Raw genomic sequence first — 26020 nt, 5'->3', positions numbered from 1 at the left:
AATAATTGAGAAGCACTGGTTTATGCCATGAACTTAGCAGATGTTTAGAGCCATTTAACGCTTTATTTAATTTAATTCATTTATTAATTCATTTAAAAGAAACAAAACAAATTAATCAAAAATAAAACATTGAATGAAAAGAGTGCAGAAAGGAGAAAAATCTTATATCTGCTCCTTATTTAAAAAAAAAAAACTTTAAACAATCACTTAAATTAATCACTTTAATATCCACTTTAAAGCTCGGAATAAAAAGAAACATGTTTTGTGTTAGCAGAATTTAATTCTAACTTTAAAACTTATCCAACATTAATAAAATTTAACTCCAGTTGCCTTTTTGAACATGCATGCATATATTTGTACAAATTGTACTTGAGAGGAGATTATTACAGCCTCATATAAAATCAATAATGATCATGATATCGGAACTGGATCGGTATCGGACGTTATTTAGATTTAGGTATTGGATCGGAAGTAAAAAATTGTGGATCAGTGCATCCCTAATTGTAACTGACTGAGGACACAAACTATTACAGCAAATACAATGACAGCGCTCATTAAAGGAATACATATCCCCCGCCTCCTTAGGATGCACTGTGTAGCTCTTGAGCAGTGTTTCCCATTATCCAAAGAAGGCACCTCATCATGTCAACAGAACCAAGCACTCTGCCCACCTTTCCTTCACGACAACTGCTGGTACTGATGTAGCACTAAGCTAGCAGCCCACAATACAGACATGCTAGTTATAAAGCTACAGACACTCCACTGGTTGATAACTGCTGGCACTAACATAGCGCTAAGATAGCAACACAGACACGTCTTCATTTCCCAGTTTCCCACCCTCACCCCCGTTGACAAAATTCACGGAAGAGATAAGAGCCCTACCAAAGCACGTGACCTCAGCGAAACACTGCTTGAGTATGTGTTGAGCTATACAGGAGTTATAAGATAAGATAGAACTTTATTGATCCCGCAGGAAATTATTGTGCCAGAGTTTCAGTACAAAGGAATGTACACAAGAATAGGTGTGTGTGTGTGTGTGTGTGTGTGTGTGCGCGCGCACGCGTGCGTGTGTGTGTGTGTGTGTGTATGTGCCAGTTGGCTGTGATGGCTTTTTTTGAATTGGGTTGACCTTAAACATTAATCAGTTATGGGTGTCGACCCAATAATTACCCTCTGCCAGTTACAGCAACATCTGTCCAGTGGTTCATGATGTATTTTGGTAAAGCTACACACACACAGATAAAAATGAGCATAAAAGTGAATCTAGACACACGGTTATGAAGCATCCAGCCTCCTGCTCCCACTTCTCTGATAACCCATGCAGCAAGCAAGCCTTTTCTCTGTGTCGTCAGTACTGTGGCAACAGACACACAGTCCGTTGTTTCTGTTTGCAGAGACATTGAAACTTTCAGCTCCCTGCCACAGAGGCTCCTGGACTGTCAGAGGGTAATGCTAGCTGAAAACGTCCTGGTGTTGTTTGATCACCGGGGCTGCGGATTGCATTTCTGCTCCAGTGCAAGGAGTTATTACACTTTATTAAAAATGAATGTGAGCGGGGTATAAAGTGCTGTGCACTTGGTGGCTGTATTCCATGCACACTGCTGTCTGTTTGTCCGGTTCCCACAGGGGCATGGTGTTCTCTCCTCTAGCTCCTCCGGGGGATTTGCTGACATATTCAGTGAACTTTTCCCTCCTCACTATGACCCTCTTTTCTCAGAGAGTGCATGGTTCACTGGTGTTATTGTTATTTCTTCTGCAGTGACCTTACTCGTTGGCAGGTTTGTGTAGATTTATAGAATTATTGATCTTCAGTGTATTGGCCTTAGGGAGGGAGGGTCGTGTCTCATGTTTCTAATGTTTTTGTATAGATTTACATGTGCTGTTTGTTCCAGTGGACCATTTTAATTTTTTTTGTCTACTACTGAAAGGCAGAGCAATAATGTTTTTATTGCTGTAGCTTTAGAACAATATCATAAACTACCTGATAGGTTTTAATAAAACTTTTATAAAGTAACTATTGGATAAATGTGTACAACTGATTTGCTACTGGTAGTGTGTTTAAAGGTGGCTGCAACAGCTAAGAAAACTTATCAAACACACAAAAATGGCTATAAATTAGCCAGATTTACATTGTAAGCAAAAATTGGTGTGGTAGTAACTGAGCTCTTATTTAAAATTTTGACATTAACTATTAGTGTCAACCCTTTTTATCTATAAGTAAAAAATGTCAACTTTCCGTTGATGACAATGAGACGTCATCAACATGCACATCATGGCAGCACGGATGAGAGCTCCACTGCAACTCACACTTTTTTGTTCCTTGTTTTAGTTTTGACTTTTTGCACCTGCACTGTGCTCCCACACTAAGGGTGTGACCGCGACACACTTTTGTAGTTGCAATCGTCAGTGAGTGGGAACTTTGCGCTAACTTTTGGGGGCTCAACAAAATATATTTTATCCTGGGTCCTTTGTTTACTTGGGCACCGTAAGAGGAAAGTACAGAGAGGGAAGTGAGCCAGCGTTTTGTGCAGGACCTGCCAGAGACGCAGCAAACCCCCTTCTCCCCTCGGTCCAGCTTTCGGGCGTTCAGTCTCTGAGGAATAGACTAGATGATAGTTTTATTGCGAGCAGTACAAGAGGAACTGTTGTGTTTTTTTCTTAAAAAAAACATGGCTGGAGCCGTCCATCCCCGACTGCTGTGGCTATGGACTACTTCTCTACCGACTCGACAGAACTGAGTCCCATCTGGGACACCTAACATGTTTATTGCTGCTGTGCAATCTGCCTGTATCATGTTTGCTGCCGTGGTTCAGATCATCTCAGTGTTGTTCACTGCCTGTGCAGTGGCCTGCTGTGCACCCTGTGTGGTGTATGTTGTGTGTAACATGTATCATCTGCATTTAATCAGTGTTACTGCTGTGAGGTACTTGTTTCTACTGATTCATCCTACTTGCATTGTTGTATTCTACCATGTTGTTTACTATATTTCTTTTGGACCTTGTAGATGTTGTGTTTCTTTTTCACTGTTTGGTGTTTTGTTTTGTACTTCTGTTGCATGCTTTGCTTTTTTTTCTTTTTGGTGAGTCGAGACGTTCTATTTCATATAGGCTTCGCCCTTTAAGGCTGTCGTTTAGTGGGTTTATCCCGTCACGCGAAACATTACATTGAAAATTTTAGTCCACGCCCACCTGCTGTGTGGGCCCCACCCGGTCCGTATTACGATAAGAGTGGGTAATCGGCTCCCATTTTTCTTCAGCGAGCTAATAGCACTGTCAGAAGAACAAAGAAGGAAAGTTGTCTAGCTGACCAACCTTTGTTAAGACTGCCTGTGATCGCCACTTCATCCCAGTGAGTTCTCCTCCCTGAGGAGAAACAGCAGAGCAGTCTTGTTTCAAGGTAAGCACCGAGGAGTATTTCTCAGTGGCATGTCGCTACACGCTGGATGACACCATCTTGTAATTTTCCTCTTATCGCCGATCCTCGGAGCGAATCGGATGGTTCATCCGGGACAGGCGACGTCAGCAGCAGCCCCCCGCTGCTCATGCCATCCTGGAGAGCGTTGTGTCGGTAGAGGGGGGGTGAGCAAATGCTCACCCCCCCTCACCTTGTTTCGCATTGGCGACCACACCGCTCCCAGCCGCCGGCGCCTTCTGGAGTTTTCCCGGCTTAATCCAGGAGGCGGCTGACCTGAAGGGACCTTTTTCCGTCCCTCGCCTCCCCCACCAGTTCAGATGATCCAGCGGGAAGGTTTCTGGGCTCCACTCCGGCTTGCCATCCTGGATCCCATCTGGCCTCGTTTTCCCAGTGGTGACATCCTACTGGGACGAGGCTGCAGCCGGTCCTGGTAGAATAGGGTGCCAGTTCCCACATCCGCGCCCATCACCAGAGTGGAGGGGTTTCACTGAGCGGAAATTCCCTCAGTGCCCCCCGCGAGCCGAGCCTTGATGGATGCTTTTTTCGGAGCAAGATGTCCAGGTTGGACTAGCATCCTGCGCCTCAGGATAAGCATAACCAGACGGCGACGTCGCTCTCCAACCAAGCTCACATTACGCTGTTGGTGTACAACGTCCATAAGGCGGGAGGAGACGTACGCCCCTCTGCAAGGCAGCTGACGTCATCCTCAACCGGTGCGCCTCTTTGTTGTCCTCCGGTCTTGTATCGCAGCCGGAGGACAAGGTTTCACAGAGGTTCTTCTGGCCCGTCACTCCACCTACTCTCGAAAGAGCTGCAGAAAGCTTTTTGTTGGAGGGCGAAAATCAACTAGGGATCATTTTCAAGATGTTCCACGGTTGCACAACGCTTCCCAGCTCTGCTATGCCAGCCCCGCCCATCAGACATCCCCGGCACCCGGAAGTCAGCTTTTCCCGGAGATTGCCAGTAGGTGGAGTCCTAGGACAACAAACCGCAGAGCTCAGAGTGAGATGACTGAATGAAGGTTTGCTGGATGTGTGTGAAGATGACACGAATGTGGGAAATAACATAATATTATGAGGAAAGTGTTTTTTAGCCAATCTGTCAGCTAGGATGACCTGACAGTGGCTCCGTCACACACACTCCAAACGAATGAGCCGATGGCCTTTTTAAAGGTTGTTTCAATTCCCGTCACTCCAAACAAGGCGAGACGCCCGCATGACACAACAGTCATAAGTGAGTGTGATCCGCACAACGAGTCTCAGTGGAATAACTCGTTTTTAGCCCAAGCTGCACAAGCGGTGCCAACGCATGCTCCCACGGCGCAAGAAGCCTTCACCTATACGGCGCTGCGTTATGAGAGCGCGCACGCAGCTCTCAGCGCCCGCCACTCACGTCAACGTAAACGTGAGATCGCTGTACGAGCCTAGTAACATATCTCGCTCTCGGCAGGAGCGACACATGTATCACCACAGTGATGTCAAACGTGCGTTCCCGCGGAGTCAACAGTTTTTCACACGCCTCACAGCGGCTCCTTTCATTCATCCTCGAAGAAGGCTTTCCAAAATAACACTGCAGCTCGATGAATCACTCAAAAGCTCACGTGATTCGCAACTAAGAATGAACGTGTTCTGCAGACCTTGTCCAGTGGTAAACCTTGGCCTCAACCGGCGCTGCTTCCTGACCGCACCAGCGTCAAACGCGCCCTCGCGACAATCCTCGCCTAAGATGCCGCGTCGACGAGGGCGCATACACACGACTCTTCAGCACATATCAGCTCACATCACCATAGATGCGAGCCCGCAGCCTGAGCACGGCATGGAAATGTTTTTCAGAGCCTTTTCGTAAAAGTCTCCCCATGAGTGTGCGGAGTGCGTCTACACGAAGCACGACGGCGGTGGAGGCGGTGAGACATTACGCACCACGTATGTGCACCTGCTCCCCGAGTGTTACGCGGAGCGGCAGCACGGATATGAGCCGCAGCTTGAGCGCAACACCCGCAACAACCCTAATCGGTTCTGCATGCTCGGGGGCGAGCACCTTTCACCAACGTGAGCGTAGCACAGAGGCGCCGCGTCCCACAGCATCGGCAGCCCGCACACAGCCCGAATGCTCGGGGGCACGCGTTTCTTTCTCTGTAAGCGCGCACCAGCTCACATCAGCATGCATGCGAGCCTACAGCATAAACGCGTGCCTGCATCCTGGACGTTACGCGGAGTGGCAACGAGCGCACGCTCCAGACAGATAGATGAACCGTTATCATCAGGGGATTCACGCTGCAGTACAGCTCAAACCCCCGTGCAGAGGAACTCTAGAGACATTCTGTCATTTCTAGAACAGATCTTGTCCCCTCTCACAGAAGCTCAGGAAATTCTGATTAAAATGTAATTTCTTGGGTCCCAGAAGGAGAGGAAAACACAGGGTTCCACTCTCGTCACTCCCTGGTCCCAATGGACTGGAAAGATGAGATTTATCCTAGATTTGTCAATTTTGAACTGTGAGACAACATTCCCATTAAAATGCGTTGAGCCGCTCGGCAGCCGCCACACAGAGCAGGGAAGAGAATTCTGCTTTATCTGGACATCAGTTGCTGCTGACCCATTTTTCCAGACAGATGGCAGTAGTGCAACCCACGTGAAACCGGCAGAGTGATATTAGCTGTTTTCCGTCAGCAGACTTACGTCACACGTGTCAGACTTCACAGAGGCACATACATTTAATGAGCTGTGGGGGCACTGTGGTCCCCCACACAGCAGCTCATATAAATGTTTTTGGAGTGTCGCACGGGTTTTGAATGTGATTCAATACTTTGATTCTGTGCTGCGGAATCATCAGGTTTTTGATTCACACAGACAGCAAGTGACTGTTGCATACATAACCGGCAGGAGGTATATGTGCTCAACCCAAATGTTCCACATTGTGAGACAGATGCTGTGTGGGACACACCAACTCTGCTCTCCATCAGAGCAGTGTACATCTCCGGTGTTCTGAACAGGGGGAGGATGTGATGTCAAAAGACGGTTTTGCGGCACGGGGACTGGGACCCTCCATCCAGAGCTGATGGCTCAGACGCGGCAAAAATCTTGCAAGCGGCTGTGGACCTGTTTGCAACACGAGAGAATGCTCAATGTCAAATATGGTTTTCACTGAGCCCACGGGACGACCCACCGCTAGGGGTGGACGCGTTTGCTCACAGTCTGTGGCCAAAATGCTTCTTTACTTTCCCTCACTCCCTCTGATATCACGGTTTCTGAACCGAGCTCAGGAGGAGGGACTGACAGCTCTTCAGTCCCAAGCGCGTGAACGCATCATGGTGCCCAGTCCTACGACACCTGTTATCGGGGCGCTCGTGGAATCTGCCGTGGAGGGAGGACGCTCTCCTCCAGGCGGGAGGAGCGATCAGGAGTTACTCAGAATAGGCCAGCACCTTTGGGTCTGGCTGCTGAGCGGATCCACTTAGAGAGGATGGGTCTCTATCAAGGTGTAGTGCGTAAGATTCAAGTTTTATGTGCTGCATCCACCACAACACTGTTCACATCAAGTGGACAGCCTTTCAGCGCTGCTGTACAGAGAAAGGTGTAGAGGCCACTTTATGTCCACTAGGTAGTGTGCCATCCTTTCTGCAGCAGCTGATGGACAGAAATCTGGTGTTCAGCACGAGTAAATGTATGTTGCAGCCATCTCTCCCTGTCACAAAGTTTTCGGGGACAGAACATCTTTTAATCATCTGCTGATTTAGCGTTTTGTAAAAGGTGTACAGAGAAAGGTGTAGAGACCACCTCATGTCCTCTAGACAGTGTGTTGTCCTTTTTGCAGCAACTAATGGACAGAAATTTGGTGTTCAACATGATTGAAACATATGCTGCAGCCATCTCTTCTTGTCACGAAGGTTTTGGAGACAGAACAGCTTTTAATCATCCCCTGATGAAGCGTTTTTTAAAATGTGTACAGAGACGCAGGCCTGTTTCACGCCCACTTGCTTCACAGTGGGACTTAACGCTGGTCCTGCGAGCCCTGATCTAAGTTTCATCTGAGCTACTGAATCAGGTTTCCAACTAAATTCTGTCTCTTTTAACAGCCCTGCTGCTGGCTTTTACGTCCGCTAAGAGGGTGAGTGATTTATCTGCCCTCTCTGTCACTCCGTCCTGTCTTGGAATTCAGGCTAATGGCAGTTCAGCTGATCTAAGACTGAATCCAGCTTTATGCCTAAAAATCACGAGCTCTTTTAAATCAAGAACAATATCGTTGGAGGGGTCCCCCCCCCCCCTCACACACACACACAATCAGAAGAAGAAACATCCTACATCTTCTCTGTCCTGTGCGGGTGTTGACATGTTACATAGCGCACACAGCTGCAATGCGTCAAACTCAACATTTGTTTGTGCATTGTAGAGTTACATCTGCAGGTCGCCTGTTATCCACCCATCGCCCGTCATAGTGACTGTGTGAGGCCTTTTTTCTGAAGCCTACAGAGCATCAGATTTAGAGCCTCCTGTCAACCTCAGGGTGCACTCGACCAGAGGTATCGCATCTTCGACTGCTTTGCATAATGATACAACAATGCAGGATATTTGCACTGTGGCCGCGTGGTCAACACCCTGCTCATTTATTCACTTTTATCTGCGTGATGTGACGACTCGTTCCATGACACATTCTGTACTTAGTGTTTTAATAGAATGAATATTGTTGTTTCATGGAACCCCGTTTAACCCACATCTGTCTGCATGCATTACAGTGTGAGATGTTGTTATCTGTCACAAGTTATGACTGTTATTTTGGTTCTATTGTCATTAATCAGTTCATGACTATCGTTACCAATCAGTTCATTTGATTAATAATCAGCTCTCTTGTTATTATTAATCTGTTCATACTGTTCAGCCGTGAACTGGTTGGTTCACGGCTTCTTTCAGCTTTTCTCCCCTCCATTGAAACTTTTCTGGGGCGTTCATGCATTCAAAACGCATATTTACACAGCTTGCGTCTGTGTATGGTACAAATAATTACACAACGCGTAATTATGTACACGGAGAGCTGAGCAACAAGATGTTTTGGGGCAAGCTTCCGCTTCATACGGTATTCGAATGGACCCAGTGAGGCGAGGACCACATCTGCTTCGCCCGTAACCCACTAAGCGACAGCCTTAAAGGGCGAAGCCTATATAAAATAGAAAGTTGGTTATATACTGTAACACCAGATTCTATGAATATAGGCGTAGCCCTTTAAGCGTCGGGGCTCACTAGCTCTTAAGTGGCTGAAGAATAAAAGCTATTTGGGAGCCGATTACCCGCTCTTAACGTAATTTATACGGACCGGGTGGGGCCCACACAGCAGGTGGGCGTGGACTAAATTTTTCAGTGTAATGCTTCGCATGACGGGATAAACCCACTAAGCGACAGCCTTAAAGGGCTACGCCTATATTCGTAGAATCTGGGGTTACAGTACGTAACCAACGGTTCTTCTCATCCTGAGCATTGTTGACCTTGTGTTGACCTGCATATGACAAATAAACAATAAACTAAACTAAAATATATCATTAGGAATTGAAAGAAATAAATGTCTTAGAACGTTACTATTTGATAAACATATATAACTGATTTGATCTTGTAGTAAACTAATTCAAGATGGCCAATGCAGCTAACTGGCATGGCCATCAGAAACATGGTTTTTATTCAGTCACTTTTATAAACGATTTGCGAAAATTTGGTGTGGTAGTAGCTGAGAATCATTTTCAACACACTCAAATTGCTACACATTATGCAATATTTTTCATAAAACTTTATAAATGTCAACTCCTGTCATTTAAAAGTTTGACCCAAACGGCTGTAACTCCATCATTTCTCAACAAAAGATGATTTTCGTCTATAACCCTGGCTTGAGGGGTGGTAGTACTACACAGTACTTCAAGAAATACCAGGCTTTTAATTACCTTGAATGTTTTTGTCCCATTAAATTAGCACCTCTCTCTACTCCCGCTGCTGGCAGCAGAGCTATGATTTGAAGGCCAGTCCTGGGAGTCAGATCTCGCTCACACTTTTCATTCAGCATCAGTGAGAGAACGTGCTTCAATGTAGCCACGAGTCAACACGCAGTGCACATCGATTGTGTGCCTGTGCAACATATAAAACCTTTCATCTGCCGGGGAAGGACAAGCACAGGTCACAGATGAGATTCAATTAAATTGTGACCAAAATCCTTCCATAACCCCCAGACTATATGGTTTAAAATGATGCGAGTCTCCCATCACTCTCTGAAGACATTTTAGTTTAATAAAACCACAGCTTTCTTCTTGTGTGGTTTATGATTTTTGCTCCAAGGTTCAGTACATTTAATAGTCTGTCTGCTGCAGTCTATAAAATCCGGTGAAATGCAGTGTCACTATCACATCAGCCTGTTAAAACATATTTTTTCGAAATTCCAACTATTTGCTATAAAAGCTAGATTAACTGACGTTTGTATTCCTAGAAGCAAGCTTATGATTGAAAACAAATCAAAACAAAACAAACAAAAAAACAACATTGATTTATGCCTATATGAATAGGCAGAAAATATTGCGCACAATTTGTACATATTTCTTTTTTTACTGGAAAACATCACATAAATTATTTTTTAAATAAACTGACTGTCTCTGTCTTCTGTAAATCACTATGAAGATGTTTCTTTTTTCTTTTGAATCATAAAAGACAGATTTCATTTATTATGAATGCCTGCAAATCAGCAGCAATCAGTGATGCATGGAGTGCTCAGAGTGCACCCTGCTGCAGAGTTAAGCTGATGCTAGATGATATAAACAGGTTAAGTCAGGTCTTCTGGACACATTCTTCTTGGTTGAAACATTTCATATTTTATCTAATAGACTCCTTCAGTCTGAAACCCTGCAAGAAACCCAGTCATAAACAGCACCTTCTCATAGTGGATCAACCACTTTGCTGCTGACATCCAGAACTAGCTGTTCACATGCAAAAGGGGGACTAGCTTAATAATTGATCGTTAGTGACCTCATGGCCGCTTGCTATTCACAGGGGGTTGAATGATCAGAGAGTCAGTCAGAGTCAGAGTTTCTTTATTGTCATTCGCACCTCATGTGGTACATGTGGTGGAGCGAAATTATGTACGCAGGGTCCCAGTTACATCCAACAATAAAATGTATAAGAAAAACAGTAATGACATCTAAGATATGAACTAAGAAAAACATCAACTAAATATACACTAAGCACTCATAACATAAAACATTGAACATCAGCACAAACATGAACATGAGTCTGTGAGCAGATGTGCACGCATGAACACATCAACATTGAAACAGATCAGCAGCAACATGAAACAGATCAGCAGCAACATGATATGGTTTTTCACAGTGATTATTCTAGTTAGAGATTCATGAGTCTAACAGCCTCAGGGTAGAAGCTGTTCCTCAGTCTAGTGGTTCTACACTTAATGCTCCTTAACCTCCTTCCTGAGGGGAGTGGGGCAAAAAGTGAGTGTGCTGGGTGGGTGGGGTCCTTCATGATACAGGTGGCCCTCTTCCTGCATCTGGAGGTGTAGATGTCTGTGATGGTGGGGAGACTGATTCCAACAGATTTCTGTGCAGCCTTCACCACTCTCTGCAAAGCTTTTCTTTCTGCAGCTGTGCAGCCTCCATGCCACACATTGATGCTGGAGCACAGGATGCTCTCCACTGCACACTTGTAGAAGGAGGTGAGGACTGAGCTTCCCAGTCCAGCTCGCCTCAGCCGTCTGAGGAAGTAGAGTCTCTGATGAGCTTTCTTGATCAGGCTGGTGGTGTTGTTGCTCCAGTTGAGGTTGTCATTCATGTGTACACCCAAGTACTTGTAGCTGGAGACCACTTCCACCGCAGATCCTCTTATGTTCAGGGGGGTGTAGATGTTTTTGTTCCTTCTGAAGTCCACAATCATCTCCTTTGTCTTCTTCACATTGATGTGAAGGTTATTCTCTCTGCACCAGCTCTCCAGGTGTTCCACCTCTTGCCTGTAGCTGGACTCATCATTGTTTGTGATGCATCCCACCACCGCTGTATCATCTGCAAACTTTACAATCCCTTAGCAAAAAGTAGTTTATTTAAGAGTACTACAAGTATACTTATTTTACACTAAAAATGAAGAAGTGCACTTGAAGTTTACTTTTTATAAACTTCATTCGATATACTTAAAAATAGTATAAAAATGTCCCAATTTAGTCCAAACAAGTATTAAATCAGTATACTTCTAGTACACTACAAGTATGGTGTGTAGTATACTTGATACACTTATACTTAACTTAAAGTATACTTGCAAAAATAAACTTCAAAATGTACTACTTTTTGTTAAGGGATGTGACAGCCTGGATGGGTAGCTGCACAATCATATGTGAGCAGAGTAAACAGAAGGGGGCTCAACACACATCCCTGAGGAGAGCCAGTGCTGAGGGTTATGGTGGAGGAGGAGAGGTTGTGGATCCTCACTAACTGTGGTCTGTTTGTTAAAAAGTCTAGTACCCAGTTGCAGATGGAGGGGCTTAGTCCTAGTGTGGATAGTTTGTCCATCAGGGTTTGGGGGATCATGGTGTTGAAGGCGGATGTGAAGTCCACAAAGAGCATACGGACGTAAGAGTTTTTCTGCTCCAGGTGGTTGAGTGCAGTGTGGACCACAGAGGAGATTGCATCCTCTGTTGATCGGTTCTCACGGTATCCGTACTGATGAGGGTCCTCGTTGATGTTGATGGTTGTTTTGATGTGAGTCATGACCAGTTTTTCGAAGCATTTAGTGACTATCGGGGTGAGGGCCACTGGCCGATAGTCATTCAGACCAGTCACTGTAGAGCTTTTTGGGACTGGGATGATGGTGGCAGTCTTCAGGCAGGTGGGAACTGTCTCCAGGGTAAGTGAGGTGTTAAAGATGTCTGCCAGCACCTCACAGAGCTGATCAGCACATTCCTTCAACACTTTTCCGGGGATGTTGTCTGGGCCAGTTGCTTTGTGCGGATTAATCCTCCTGAAGGTACTCCTTACTTCTGCTGAGGTCACACTGAGATGCTCTTCATCCGGTGGCGAGGTGAGTCTGGTGCTGGGTGGTCTGTTCGGGTCTTCAAAGCGTGCATAGAACTTGTTGAGGGCATCAGGCAGAGATGGGTCTTTGGGACATTGTTCGCTCCTTCCTTTATAATCTGTTATGCACTTAATGCCCCTCCACATGCTCCGAGGGTCTTGTGAGATGAATTGACCCTCGATCCTCTTTGCATATGCGGCCTTGGCCCTCTTAATACCAGCAACCAGCTCTTTTCTTGTCCTACTCAGCTCCTCTGAGTTTCCAGACCTGAAGGCAGTGTTCCTGGCTTCCAGCAGGGTACGCACCTCTGCATTCAGCCAAGGTTTTCTGTTTGGGTAGCTTTTAACATTTCTGATAGTGGAGACTGTGTCAGTACATGTAGTAATGTAACCCAGTACTGAGGATGTGTATTGGTCAAGATCAAGTGAACCTCCATTTTCAGCAGCTTCTCTGAAAACCTGCCAGTCTGTTCGATCAAAACAATCTCTCAGTATGGGTCCACTGTCCTGGCTCCAACATTTAACTTTCTTTTGTACCGGTCTGGAGCGTCTCAGCGGGGGCATGTAAGCAGGAGCCAGGAAGATTGAGATGTGGTCTGACAGTCCTAGGTGGGGGCGGGGTTCGGCTTTGTATGCATCTTTTACGTTCGTGTAAACACGGTCCAGCGTGCGGTCTCCACGTGTCGGAATCGTCACATGCTGATTAAAGCTTGGGAGACAGTCCTTTAGATTCACGTGGTTAAAGTCTCCGGCTACAACGTAAAGAGCCTCGGGGTGTTTGTTCTGCAGCGAGCTGATGATATCATGAAGCTCCTGTAGTGATTCATTAGCATTAGCGTCCGGAGGAATGTAAACAACTGTGATAAAAGTCACTGTGAACTCTCGGGGTAGATAATGTGGCCGACATTTCACTGTTATTTGCTCCAAAGCCTTCGAGCATGAGCTATTTACAACAGTACAGTTCGTGGACCAACTTTTACTCACGTAAATGCACACTCCGCCCCCCCGTGATTTCCCCGTTAGCTCGCTGCAGCGGTCCGCTCGAAAAAAAAGTCTGTCATCCAGCTGGAAGACTGAGTCCGGCGTTTCACTTGTAATCCACGTTTCCGTGAGGCAAAGCACTGCACACTTCTTCATCTCTTCTGAGGCGCCCGCTCTCAGACGAAGTAAATCCACCTTGTTGTCCAACGAGCGGACATTCGACAGAAAGAGAGACGACATGGGGAGTTTACCGGCTTTAGCGTTAGCTCGTAGCCTCACCATAACCCCCGCCCGGCATCCTCTCCTCTTAAGCCGGGAGCAGCGCTTCCTCTTCTGCCCGCTGGAACGCCTCTGCTGCAGCTTCCAGGTAGATGACTTTAAGATCTGCATTCTGCCGAGCGTAGCTTTGAGTTTGTTGCTGATTTCTGCTATATTTCGTGGCAAATCCGCTCCTATGCTGGAATAACAACATTGTAAGAGGGAGGAAGCTGAACACGGAGACCCCCACCCCGTTGAAAGACGGACGGGTTCTCTTCACAAAGATGGCTTCCTTTATGATTGGGGCGGCTGTGGCTGAGTGGTTAGAGCAGTCGTCCTTCAATGCGAGAGTTGGGGGTTCGAATCCACCAGCAGTCACATGCTGAAGTGTCCCTGGGCAAGACACTGAACCCCTCATAGCCTCTGATGTGTGTCCCATCAGTGTATGAATGTGATAAAGCACTGATTAGTCTCATTAGAATAATTTGTTCAATTAGCTTTGTATAGATCTAGTAGAGTGCTGTATGAATGGGTAAACGAGGACACAGATTGTAGTGTAAAGTGCTTTGAATATCTTGAAATAAGATAGAAGGGCGCCATACAGGACAGTCCACTTACCATTTATGATGCGTTCCTTGATGCTAGATGACTTGTTCTTCTAAAACCTATTGCTGGTCACTACAAAAGTGAAGATGTTTACAGCGTGAAATGTGCTTGAGTTTTTGTACTGGGGCATGGTAACTAACACAAGTGTTTCTGCCACAAACGTCTCTACGTCTAGAACTTATGACATTTTGGAGTTAGTTTCATTCAAAATGGCTGCCAATGCTATGTGATCTAAGCAAAAGCAAAAATGACTATGACCATTGCTATCATCCCTGTCTAATTGTTAGCAAAAAAAATATTTTGAACTACTGAATAGATTGTATTGAAATTTTCAGAAATAATCATTGGAATCACCACAGGTCTACCACTGATGAACTTATAGAGTCAGTTTATTTCAAGATGGCCACCACAGCTAACTGACATCAGCCAACACAAAACATGGCAACAACTTAAACATTTTTATGCCATGATAGTAGCTGAAAGTCATCCCTAACTCATACTCCAAACACTAACAGATCATGCAAGATTGCATGGTATTGCTATTATCAAGGTTTAGTCAAAATAGCAACAACTATATCCAATATCAGCAATGTCCAATATTTTTCAAGTTATGCTCACAACATTCATGGACAAATGAATGGACAGACAGAGGGTTTTTCCAATTCTCTCTCTTCGCTCTGCAACAGGGGATAATAAAGGGATAAAACTTCATCTAGGCCAGCCTGGAGACAGGATGAGGACAATTTAAACAAATGTTCTGTATTTTACGGATTGAGCTGCAAAAGAGAGAATAATCAAATGCAAAGTGGGAACAGGGCGTACCTTTAACTGTCACACTTCCTGTGCTACTTGCCACTCCAAACTGGTTTCTTGCTATACAGGTATAAAGGCCCGCATCAGATTTGGTGACATTCCATATCCGAAGGCTGCCGTTGTCCAAAATGGAAACTCTGTGGTAAAAACAAGCAAAACTTAGTGTTACAGCATGAGTTTTAATCATAAAAATGCATTGTCTCCAATACAAATCAGGGTTATTATTGATTACCACCATGAAAGGCAAGTAAGTGAACTTGCATGGGTTTTTATGTTTGTTCGTTCGACTATTAGCAAATACTCACAAGCCACAGGACAGATTGTTAAACCTCTCGAGGTAATCCTTGAACGAACATCTACAACTGATTAATTATTGAATTAATCTCAATTCAAGTTGGCCATCAGAGCCAATTGATTTGAGAAAATGCCAACATGGGTACAACTCCAGCAATTTTACAGATATTCTGCAAAAAAAAAAAGTGTTGTTGTAGCCGAGAGTCATATATAACAAATACTTTAAGTGCTACCCATTATGCAAGATATTTACTTAAAACTTTAGCATTACCCTTGTTTGTATGTTAGTAAAATATTTACTGTGTGTGTGAGGCTGAGAGGTTCCGGCTAGAAATAGTCGGACTCACCTCTACGTATGGCTCTGGCTCTGGAACCAGTTTCCTTGAGGGGCTGGACACTCTTCCACTCTGGAATTGCCCCTGGTGAGAGGCGCCGAGCAGGAGTGGGCATACTTATTGCCCCCCAACTTGGTGCCTGTGTGTTGGGGTTTACCCCAGTGAATGAGAGGGTGGCCTCCCTCCGCCTATGTGTGGGGGGACGGGTTCTGACTGTCGTTTGAGCTTATGCGCCAAACGGCAGTTCAGATTATCCGCCCTTTCTGGAGTCCTTGTAGGGGGTACTGGAAAGTGCACCTCCTGGGGACTCCCTTGTTCTGCTGGGGGACTTCAATGCTCATGTGGGCAATGACAGTGAGACCTGGAGGGGTGTGGTTGGGAGGAAAAGCCCCCCTGATCTGAACCAGAGTGGTGTTCTGTTGTTGGACTTCTGTGCTCGTCATGGATTGTCAATAACAAACACCTTGTTCAAGCATAAGGGTGTCCATATGTGCTCTTGCCACAAGGACACCCTAGGCCGCAGTTCATTGATCGAGTTTGTCATCGTCTCATCTGAATTTCGGCCACATGTCTTGGACACTCGTGTGAAGAGAGGGGCGGAACTGTCCACTGATCACTACGTGGTGGTGAGTTGGCTCCGATGGTGGAGGAGGATGCCGGTCAGACCTGGCAGACCCAAACGTATTGTGAGGGTTTACTGGGAACGTCTGGCAAAGTCTCCTGTGAGACGGAGATTTAACTCCCACCTCCGGGAGAACTTCAAACATGTTCCGAGGGAGGTGGGGGACATTGAGTCTGAGTGGACCATGTTTCGTGCCTCTATTGTTGAGGCGGCTTACCGGAGCTGCGGCCGCAAGGTTGTCGGTACTTGTTGCGGCGGCAACCCTCGAACCCAATGGTGGACACCGTCAGTGAGGGATGCTGTCAGGCTGAAGAAGGAGTCCTATCGGGCCTTTTTGGCCTGTGGGACCCCGGAAGCAGCTGATGGGTACCGGCAGTCCAAGCGACATGCGGCTTGGGTGGTCGCTGAGGCAAAAACTCGGGCATGGGAGGAGTTCGGAGAGGCCGTGGAGAACGACTTCCGCACGGCTTCGAGACGATTCTGGTCCACCATCCGGCGTCTCGGGGGGGAAAGCGGTATGCCACCAACACTGTTTATAGTGGGAGTGGTGTGCTGCTGACCTCAACTCGGGATGTTGTGGGTCGGTGGGCAGAATACTTTGAAGACCTCCTCAATCCCACCGGCACGTCTTCCACTGAGGAAGCAGAGCCTAGGGACTCTGGGACGGGCCCTCCATTCTCTGGTGCTGAGGTCACCGAGGTGGTTAAAAAGCTCCTCGGTGGCAGGGCCCCAGGGGTGGATGAGATTCGCCCAGAGTTCCTTAAGGCTCTGGATGTTGAAGGGTTGTGTTGGCTTACACGACTCTGCAATATGGCGTGGACATCGGGGGAATTTCCCCTGGATTGGCAGACCGGGGTGGTGGTCCCCCTATTCAAAAAGGGGGACCGTAAAGTGTGTTCCAACTAGAAGGGAACCACGCTCTTAAGCCTCCCTGGTAAGGTCTATTTGGGGGTTCTGGAGAGGAGGGTCCATCGGATAGTCGAACCTCGGATTCAGGAGGTTTTCATCCTGGCCGTGGAACACTGGACCAGCTCTACACTCCGGCCAGGATGAAGATCAGTTCCTCCTAATCCGAGGCCATGGTCTTGAGCCGGAAAAGGGTAGAGTGCCCTCTCCGGGTCAGGGAGGAGGTCCTGCTCCAAGTGGAGGAGTTCAAGTATCTTGGGGTCTTGTTCACGAATGAGGGAAAAATGGAGCGTGAGATCGATATAGGTGCAGCGTCTGCAGTGAAGCAGGCGCTGTACAAGTCTGTCGTGGTGAAGAGAGAGCTGAGTCTAAAGGCGAAGCTCTCAATTTACCGATCGATCTAGGTTCCTACCCTCATCTATGGTCACGAGCTTTGGGTTGTGACCGAAAGAATGAGATCTCGGATACAAGCGGCCAAAATGAGTTTTCTCCGCAGGGTGTCTGGGCTCTCCCTTATAGATAGAGTGAGAAGCTCGATCATCCGGGAGGGACTCAGAGTAGAGCCGCTGCTTCTCCACGTCGAGAGGAGCCAGTTGAGGTGGCTTGGGCATCTGTTTAGGATGGCTTCTGGACGCCTCCCTGGTGAGGTGTTCTGGACACGTCCCACCGGAAGGAGGCCCAGAGGAAGACCCAGGACACGCTGGAGGGACTATGTTTCTCGGCTGGCCTGGGAACGCCTCAGGATTCCCCCGGAGGAGCTGGCCCAAGTGGCTGGGGAGAGGGAAGTCTGGACCTCCCTACTTAAGCTGCTACCCCAGCGACCCAACCCTGGATAAGCGGAATATAATGGATGGATGGATGGAAAATATTTCAACTTCTACATGAATTTTAATAAAACTTTCAGAAAGTTATCATCGGATGTATATCTATAACTAATTAACTTTTGGACCCATTCCAAATTAAGATGACCTCCACAGCTTTTTGACATTAGCCTATGTAATAACTGAGATAACCCAGTGAAGTCTGCTGATAGTCAGATAAAATTTGATATAGTTTCAGCTGAGAGTCAGACCCAACACATAATTCAAGCGTGACATCTCATGATATTGCACATAAAGTTGATTATAAAATTAGACCAAAAGGGCCACGACACCATTATTTTCTTAATCATAAGATATATTTTAAAAAATATATATATTTTACACTTGTATTTCCTATCCTCATCTATGGTCATGAGCTTTGGGTTGTGACCAAAAGAACGAGATCTCGGATATAAGCGGCCGAAATGAGTTTTCTCCGCAGGGTGTCTGGGCTCTCCCTTAGAGATAGGGTGAGAAGCTCGATCATCCGGGAGGGACTCAGAGTACAGTCGCTTGTTCTCCACATCGAGAGACGCCAGTTGAGGTGGCTGGGCATCTGGTTAGGATACCTCCTGGATGCCTCCCTGGTGAGGTGTCACCTCACCTCACCTCTGGTGAAGAGACCCAGAGGAAGACCCAGGACATGCTGGAGGGACTATGTTTCTCGGCTGGCCTGGGAACGCCTCGGGATTCCCCCCGAGGAGCGCTGGCCCAAGTGGCTGGGGAGAGGGAAGTCTGGACCTCCCTACTTAAGCTGCTACCCCCGCAACCCGACCCTGGATAAGCGGAAATGGATGGAAGGATGGATGGATGGATGGATGGATGGATGGATGGATAAGATATATAGTCTGAAACACTGGCATGGAAGCTGGTGGGCAGTGCTTAATTTGTAAACCAAATTATGCCAGAACGTGCAGGGTGGGTGGGGGGTCCTACCCACAAAAAATTGAATAAAATGCATACCATTTCCTGCATACTTGTGTATTTTAATGGGTTGTTAAACATCTATGTTTACCTCCATAAATAGATGGTAAATGGTAAATGGACTGTACTTATATAGTGCCTTTCTATCTTATTTCAAGATACTCAAAGCACTTTACACTACAATTTGTGTCCTCATTTACACATTCATACTGCACTCTACTAGATCTCTACAAAGCTAATTGAACAAATCATTCTAAAGAGACTAATCAGTGCTTTGAGATCACATTTATACACTGATGGGACACACATCAGAGACTATGAGGGGTTCAGCGTCTTGCCCAGAGACACTTCGACATGTGACTGCTGGTGGATTCGAACCCCCAACTCTTGCATTGAAGGACGGCTGCTCTAACCCAGCCACAGCCGCCCCTGGAAACGATTCAATAACTATTATAGAGAGCAACAAGAAGTAGCCTGACCAACAGCTCTCCTTGTGTGAATAGAGCACGCTCCACTTCTCTCAAGCATCCTTGCACCTGCTCCAGTAGTATCTCCATTGCCACTGCCTTCATGTGCTTCAGTTCTCAGTTATTTAGTTGTGCAATGGGAACACTTTTTTAAATGAAAGTAAACTGGACTGTCTTTTCGACATTTTGTTTGCTGTTATTTTGACAAATTATCACTGTGGTTTTAATATGTGACGTAGACTACGTAATGTGATTAACGATCAAACATTTATCTTATATTTTCAATAAATAAGCAAAATTATATTAATGACCCACTTAAATGATAAAAATAATTTGCAGTTTAGTTATGCTGTTTTATAATATTTTTGTGTTTTTAATTACATTTCCGGCCCTGCGATGGACTTGCGACCCGTCCAGGGTGTACCCCGCCCCTCGCACATTGATTGCTGGACATGGGCACCAGCGACCCCCGTGACCCAAAATGGAATAAACGGGTAAAGATAATGGATGGATGGATGAATTACATTTCCCATGACTGAACTGTTAGGGGCGGAGATTTTTTTAAGAGTAGAAGTAGAAATGCTAACTTTAAGGGGCAGCTCTGATATGATATTAGGAAGCACGTAAGAGGTTATTATGTTTAAAATTAGTGTTATTTTCAATTATATAGCCAATATACGGTAAGTTTAATTCATTCAAGACAGTCAAATTTATTCATAACTTTATTAATAATAAGTCTGAGCGTTACCAGATCCGATGTAACCGGAACGCACCCTGTCAAATAAAAGAGAGTTCTCAGATCCTGTTCCGGCAGGGTCCAGCACAATAGGCCCTTTTCACAATGACGTCAGACAACTTCCTTTTTGACTCGATGCTGTGGATCATTACTTCCGGGTCTATTCTCCCTCGGGAAACCTGTCTGGAAACTTAATGGAATTTCATTCCTTCAACCTTTATTTACAGAGGTTTTATTACAAGAAATAGTGCAAGGTAAGGTTAATAAAAACAGTATTTATGTGTCTGTTAGCTGTGGTAACGTTATCCATCATTGCAGCAACTTTAGCCACAGCAACTCAAATATACAACACGGGCTGTCAGTGCTCTAACGTTTAAAGGTTTACTAGTTATATTAACGTTAATAAAAACAGTATATGTGTTAGTTAGCTGTGGTAATGTTATCCATCATTATCAATTTACCATTCTGTAACTTTGTAAGGAAACAGCCTCCAATTGGAAAGTAAGCTAGCTATAAGCAACAGGTAGCTAAAATATACACTGCTGCTGCCTGTCAGTGCTGTAACATTAAAATGTTTACTTTATCTATTAATGTAAAATCTCTGACATCTTCCAACACTGTTGTTTAGAATAGCATTTTAAATATTGAATTAAAAACTACTTGTCAAACCATTTCCATGTTCTGATGTGATTAAATAATTTATCTTTTTACTTTCTTCTTGTGTCCATCTTTCTCAGCAGCAGCTCATAACCAGCATGACACAGTCATCAAGACGTTATTGCAGTGTGCCATGTTGTTCCAATAATAAACAAAAAACACAGTATTTGAGTTTCCACAATTTTCCCGTGGACAAAGAAAAACGTTTGCGTTGGGTGAGAGCGATCAGGAGAGATGAAGGGCAAACCTTTAAAATCCTTTATGGGAGCACCCATGCAGTCTGCACTTTGCCCCAGAAGATCTAAATTCATCAGCCAGTGGAAGAACCCAGATCAGAAAAGGAGCAGTGCCATCTAGCTTTCACTGGAATGATTGGGGTAAATGGAGGGAGGATAGTGCTGAACATTTTTAAAAATAAACACAAATGTGTCATGACCATGAAGTGTCTTATTTTCCACCTCTAGGGAGACGCTCACAAGCTCGTGAGTCAGTTTACCTGTGAACAAGAAAGTGTCTCATGCTGCTGGCCAGGATGACTCCCAGGAGATGCCTGACCCCGGGAACTGTACAGAGGAGGCCTTACCTGCAGGTGCAGTGGCAAAAGATCACAACTCTGCCTGCCATCCTTCTCTGGGTTAGTATTGCAGAAAATGTCTTGTAGAAAAAAATATGGCAGTGAATAACACTGTAACCATCTTGTGGTTGTATTCAGAACATTTTGGACTTGCTAATAGTTGAGAGACTGTCAGTAAATACATGAAATGATTTAAATGAGGAGGAGCAGCTTTATACTTTATGGAAAATATTGCATATTTTTTGTTTTCACCTTTAAAAAAAATGCATATATCTTCACCTCAGAACTATCAAAGCAGTAACGAGTAAGTAATAGGAGAAATGCTGTAATACAAAAGATATTTGATAATTGAACAGGAATTTAAGGGGTGGATAAGTGATGTCTATTAATGTTTATATTTTCTTTTCTCTTAGGATGATGACTGGATGATGCCGCACGGAGAATTCAAGAGTTGCATGGACAAGTTTTGTCCCTAGAAATGGAAATCCAGCAACTGACATTACAGGTCCTTCTCAAAAAATTAGCATATTGTGATAAAGGTCATTATTTTCCATAATGTAATGAAAAAAATGAAACTTTAATATATTTCAGATTCATTGCACACCAACTGAAATATTTCAGGTCTTTAATTGTTTTAATACTGATGATTATGGCATACAGCTCATGAAAACCCAAAATGCCTGTCCCAAAAAATTAGCATATTTCATCCCACCAATGAAAGACAAGTGTTTTTAATACAAAAAACGCCAACCTTCAAATAATCATGTTCAGTTATGCACTCAATACTTGGTCGGGAATCCTTTTGCATGAATGACTGCTTCACTGTGGCGTGGCATGGAGGCAATCAGTCTGTGGCACTGCTGAGGTTTTATGGAGGCCCAGGATGCTTCGATAGTGGCCTTAAGCTCATCCAGAGTGTTGGGTCTTGCGTCTCTCAACTTTCTCTTCACAATATCCCACAGGTTCTCTATGGGGTTCAGGCCAGGAGGGTTGGCAGGCTAATTGAGCACAGTAATACCATGGTCAGTAAACCATTTACCAGTGGTTTTGGCACTGTGAGCAGGTGCCAGGTCATGCTGAAAAATGAAATCTTCATCTCCATAAAGCTTTTCAGCAGATGGAAGCATGAAGTGCTCCAAAATCTCCTGATAGCTAGCTGCATTGACCCTGCCCTTGATAAAACACAGTGGACCAACACCAGCAGCTGACATGGCACCCCAGACCATCACTGACTGTGGGTGCTTCACACTGGACTTCTGGCATTTTGGCATTTCCGTCCCCCCAGTCTTCCTCCAGACTTTGTCACCTTGATTTCCGAATGACATGCAAAATTTGCTTTCATCCGAAAAAAGTACTTTGGACCACTGAGCAACAGTCCAGTGTTGCTTCTCTGTAGCCCAGGTCAGGTGCTTCTGCCGCTGTTTCTGGTTCAAAAGTGGCTTGACCTGGGGAATGCGGCAACTGTAGCCCATTTCCTGCACACGCCTGTGCACGGTGGCTCTGGATGTTTCTACTCCAGACTCAGTCCACTGATTCCGCAGGTCCCCCAAGGTCTGGAATCAGCCCTTCTCCACAATCCTCCCCAGGGTCCGGTCACCTCTTCTCGCTGTGCAGCGTTTTCTGCCACACTTTTCCCTTCCCACAGACTTCCCACTGAGGTGTCTTCATACAGCACCCTGGGAACAACCTATTCATTCAGCAATTTCTTTCTGTGTCTTACCCTCTTGCTTGAGGGTGTCAATGATGGCCTTCTGGACAGCAGTCAGGTTGGCAGTCTTACCCATGATTGGGGTTTTGAGTAATGAAAAAGGCTGGGATTTTTTAAAAGCCTCAGGAATCTTTTGCAGGTGTTTAGAGTTACGTCGTTGGTTCAGATGGTTAGGTTAATAGCTTGTTTAGAGAACCTTTTCATAATATGCTAATTTTTTGGGACAGGCATTTTGGGTTTTCATGAGCTGAATGCCATAATCATCAGTATTAAAACAATTAAAGACCTGAAATATTTCAGTTGGTGTGCAATGAATCTGAAAAATATGAAAGTTTAATTTTTATCATTACATTATGGAAAATAATGACCTTTATCACAATATGATATATATATATATATACTGTATATATATACACACACACACACACACACACACACAGGAGGGCACTTCTTAATTGTCAGCTGCTGGATTTCCATTTCTGTCAGCTGCTGGATTTCCATTTCTAGGGACAAAACTTGTCCATGCAACTCTTGAATTCTCCGTGCGGCATCATCCAGTCATCATCCTAAGAGAAAAGAAAATATAAACATTAATAGACATCACTTATCCACCCAATAATTTCCTGTTCAATTATCAAATATCTTTTGTATTACAGCATTTCTCCTATTACTTACTCGTTACTGCCTTGATAGTTCTGAGGTGAAGATATATGCAATTTAGTTCAAAGGGGAAAACAAAAAATATGCAATATTTTCCATAAAGTATAATGCTGCTCCTCCTCATTCAAATCATTTCATGTATTTACTGACAGTCTCTCAACCATTAGCAAGTCCAAATTGTTCTGAATACAACCACAAGATGGTTACAGTGTTATTCACTGCCATATTTTTTTCTACAAGACATTTTCTGCAATACTAACCTGGAGAAGGATGGCAGGCAGAGTTGTGATCTTTTACCACTGCACCTGTACGCGATGTCTCCTCTGTACAGTTCCTGGGGTCAGGCATCTCCTGGGAGTCATCCTGGCCAGCAGCACGAGACACTTTCTTGCTCACAGGTAAACTGACTCACGAGCTTGTGAGCGTCTCCCTAGAGGTGGAAAATAAGACACTTCATGGTCATGACACCCATCCATCCATCCATTATCTTTACCCGTTTATTCCATTTTGGGTCACGGGGGTCGCTGGTGCCCATGTCCAGCAATCACTGTGCGAGAGGCGGGGGACACCCTGGACGGGTCGCAAGTCCATCACAGGGCCACATGGAGACAAACGAGACAAACAACCATTCACTCTCTCACTCACACCTAGGGACAATTTAGAGTTACCAATCAGCCTAACATGCATGTTTTTGGACTGTGGGAGGAAACCGGAGCACCCGGAGAAAACCCACGCATGCACGGAGAGAACATGCAAATTCCACCCAGAAAGGCCCCTGGACCAGGGTTTGAACCAGGGACCTGCTCGCTGAGAGGCAGCAGCTCTACCAGTTGCGCCACTGTGCTGCCCCGGTCATGACACTTTTTTTTTTTTTTTTTTTTAAACTGTTCAGCACTGTCATCCCTCCATTTACCCAAATCATTCCAGTGAAAGCTACATGGCACTGCTCTTTGTCTGATCTGGGTTCTTCCACTGGCTGATGAAATTAGATCTTCTGGGGCAAAGTGCAGACTGCATGGGTGCTCCCATGAAGGATTTTAAAAGTTGGCCCTTCATCTCTCCTGATCGCTCTCACCCAACGGGAACGTTTTTCTTTGTCCATGGGAAAATTGTGGAAACTCAAATACTGTGTTTTTTGTTTATTATTGGAACAACATGGCACACTGCAATAACGTCTTGATGACTGTGTCATGCTGGTTAGATGAGCTGCTGCTGAGAAAGATGGACACAAGAAGAAAGTAAAAAGATAAATTATTTAATCACATCAGAACATGGAAATGATTTGACAAGTAGTTTTTAATTCAATATTTAAAATGCTATTCTAAACAACAGTGTTGGAAGATGTCAGAGATTTTACATTAATAGATAAAGTAAACATTTTAATGTTATAGCACTGACAGGCAGCAGCAGTGTATATTTTAGCTACCTGTTGCTGCTAGCTAGTGTAGTGAACTAAGCCTAAGGTCAAAACCTTGACCTAAGGACCAGTGGGACAGAACTTGTCATTTCATTGATTTGCATCCAGAAATACAGGTTGACCCATCCTGAGACTTTCTTTCTTGAAAATTCAAGTGAAAGAACACTCTTTTTTATTATCATTACTATTTTACAAATGTTGATAATCAAAGTGTTTTAGTTCAAACCATTTTTAAATGTTGAAGTGAACTAATCATTTTTAATTAACTGTGAAAACTGTAACAATGATTTTTAATCCTCATGCAAAGTTAGAATTCATGTTAAGGCCTGTTACAGAGTAATTATGCATTTTCTGATTTTCTGTCTTTGAATGAGCAGTGTTGGTCCAAGGTTGGACTCAAACGCAGACAAGTGTCGGAACGAACTGTCTTGTTTTTACATCCTCTCAGACGTAAATAGAGAAGCTGGCACCTGTTTTTCCGCCAACTCGTCTAAATATCCCTCTCGTCTGTCTAAAAACATTTTCAATCTGTTCCATAACATTCTTGCTGTCTTCTGACTTCTTGTGACCTCTTACGTCACAAAACACACCCCTGTCTGGTCGACATTGACCAATCAGAGACTCCCAAATGAACCGGAAATAGAGCTCTTTAAAATGTCGGTACTTCCTAGTTCACCCCAGTTCCTGTTGGGTCGCAGTTCCTGTTGGGTCGAAGTTCCAGTTGAGTCGAGCCGAGGTTGCGGTCGAGTTC

General features: G+C 44.9%; 1 protein-coding gene across 1 annotated transcript in view; it reads right to left on the bottom strand.

Annotated features, from left to right (window-relative positions):
- LOC119411749 (contactin-4) overlaps positions 1–26020 on the bottom strand; it is a 456128-nt gene that overhangs the window by 217287 nt on the left and 212821 nt on the right. The window contains exon 7 of the mRNA XM_037678676.1: positions 15119–15246. Within this exon, the coding sequence (XP_037534604.1) occupies positions 15119–15246 (128 nt within the window). The remainder of the gene's footprint in view (positions 1–15118; positions 15247–26020) is intronic.

This window comes from Nematolebias whitei, chromosome 7, assembly GCF_014905685.2.
Source record: "Nematolebias whitei isolate Nwh7 chromosome 7, NemWhi1, whole genome shotgun sequence".
NCBI lineage: Eukaryota > Metazoa > Chordata > Actinopteri > Cyprinodontiformes > Rivulidae > Nematolebias > Nematolebias whitei.
Note: the sequence above shows the minus strand (reverse complement) of the source record. Positions and strands in the feature narration are given on the sequence as shown.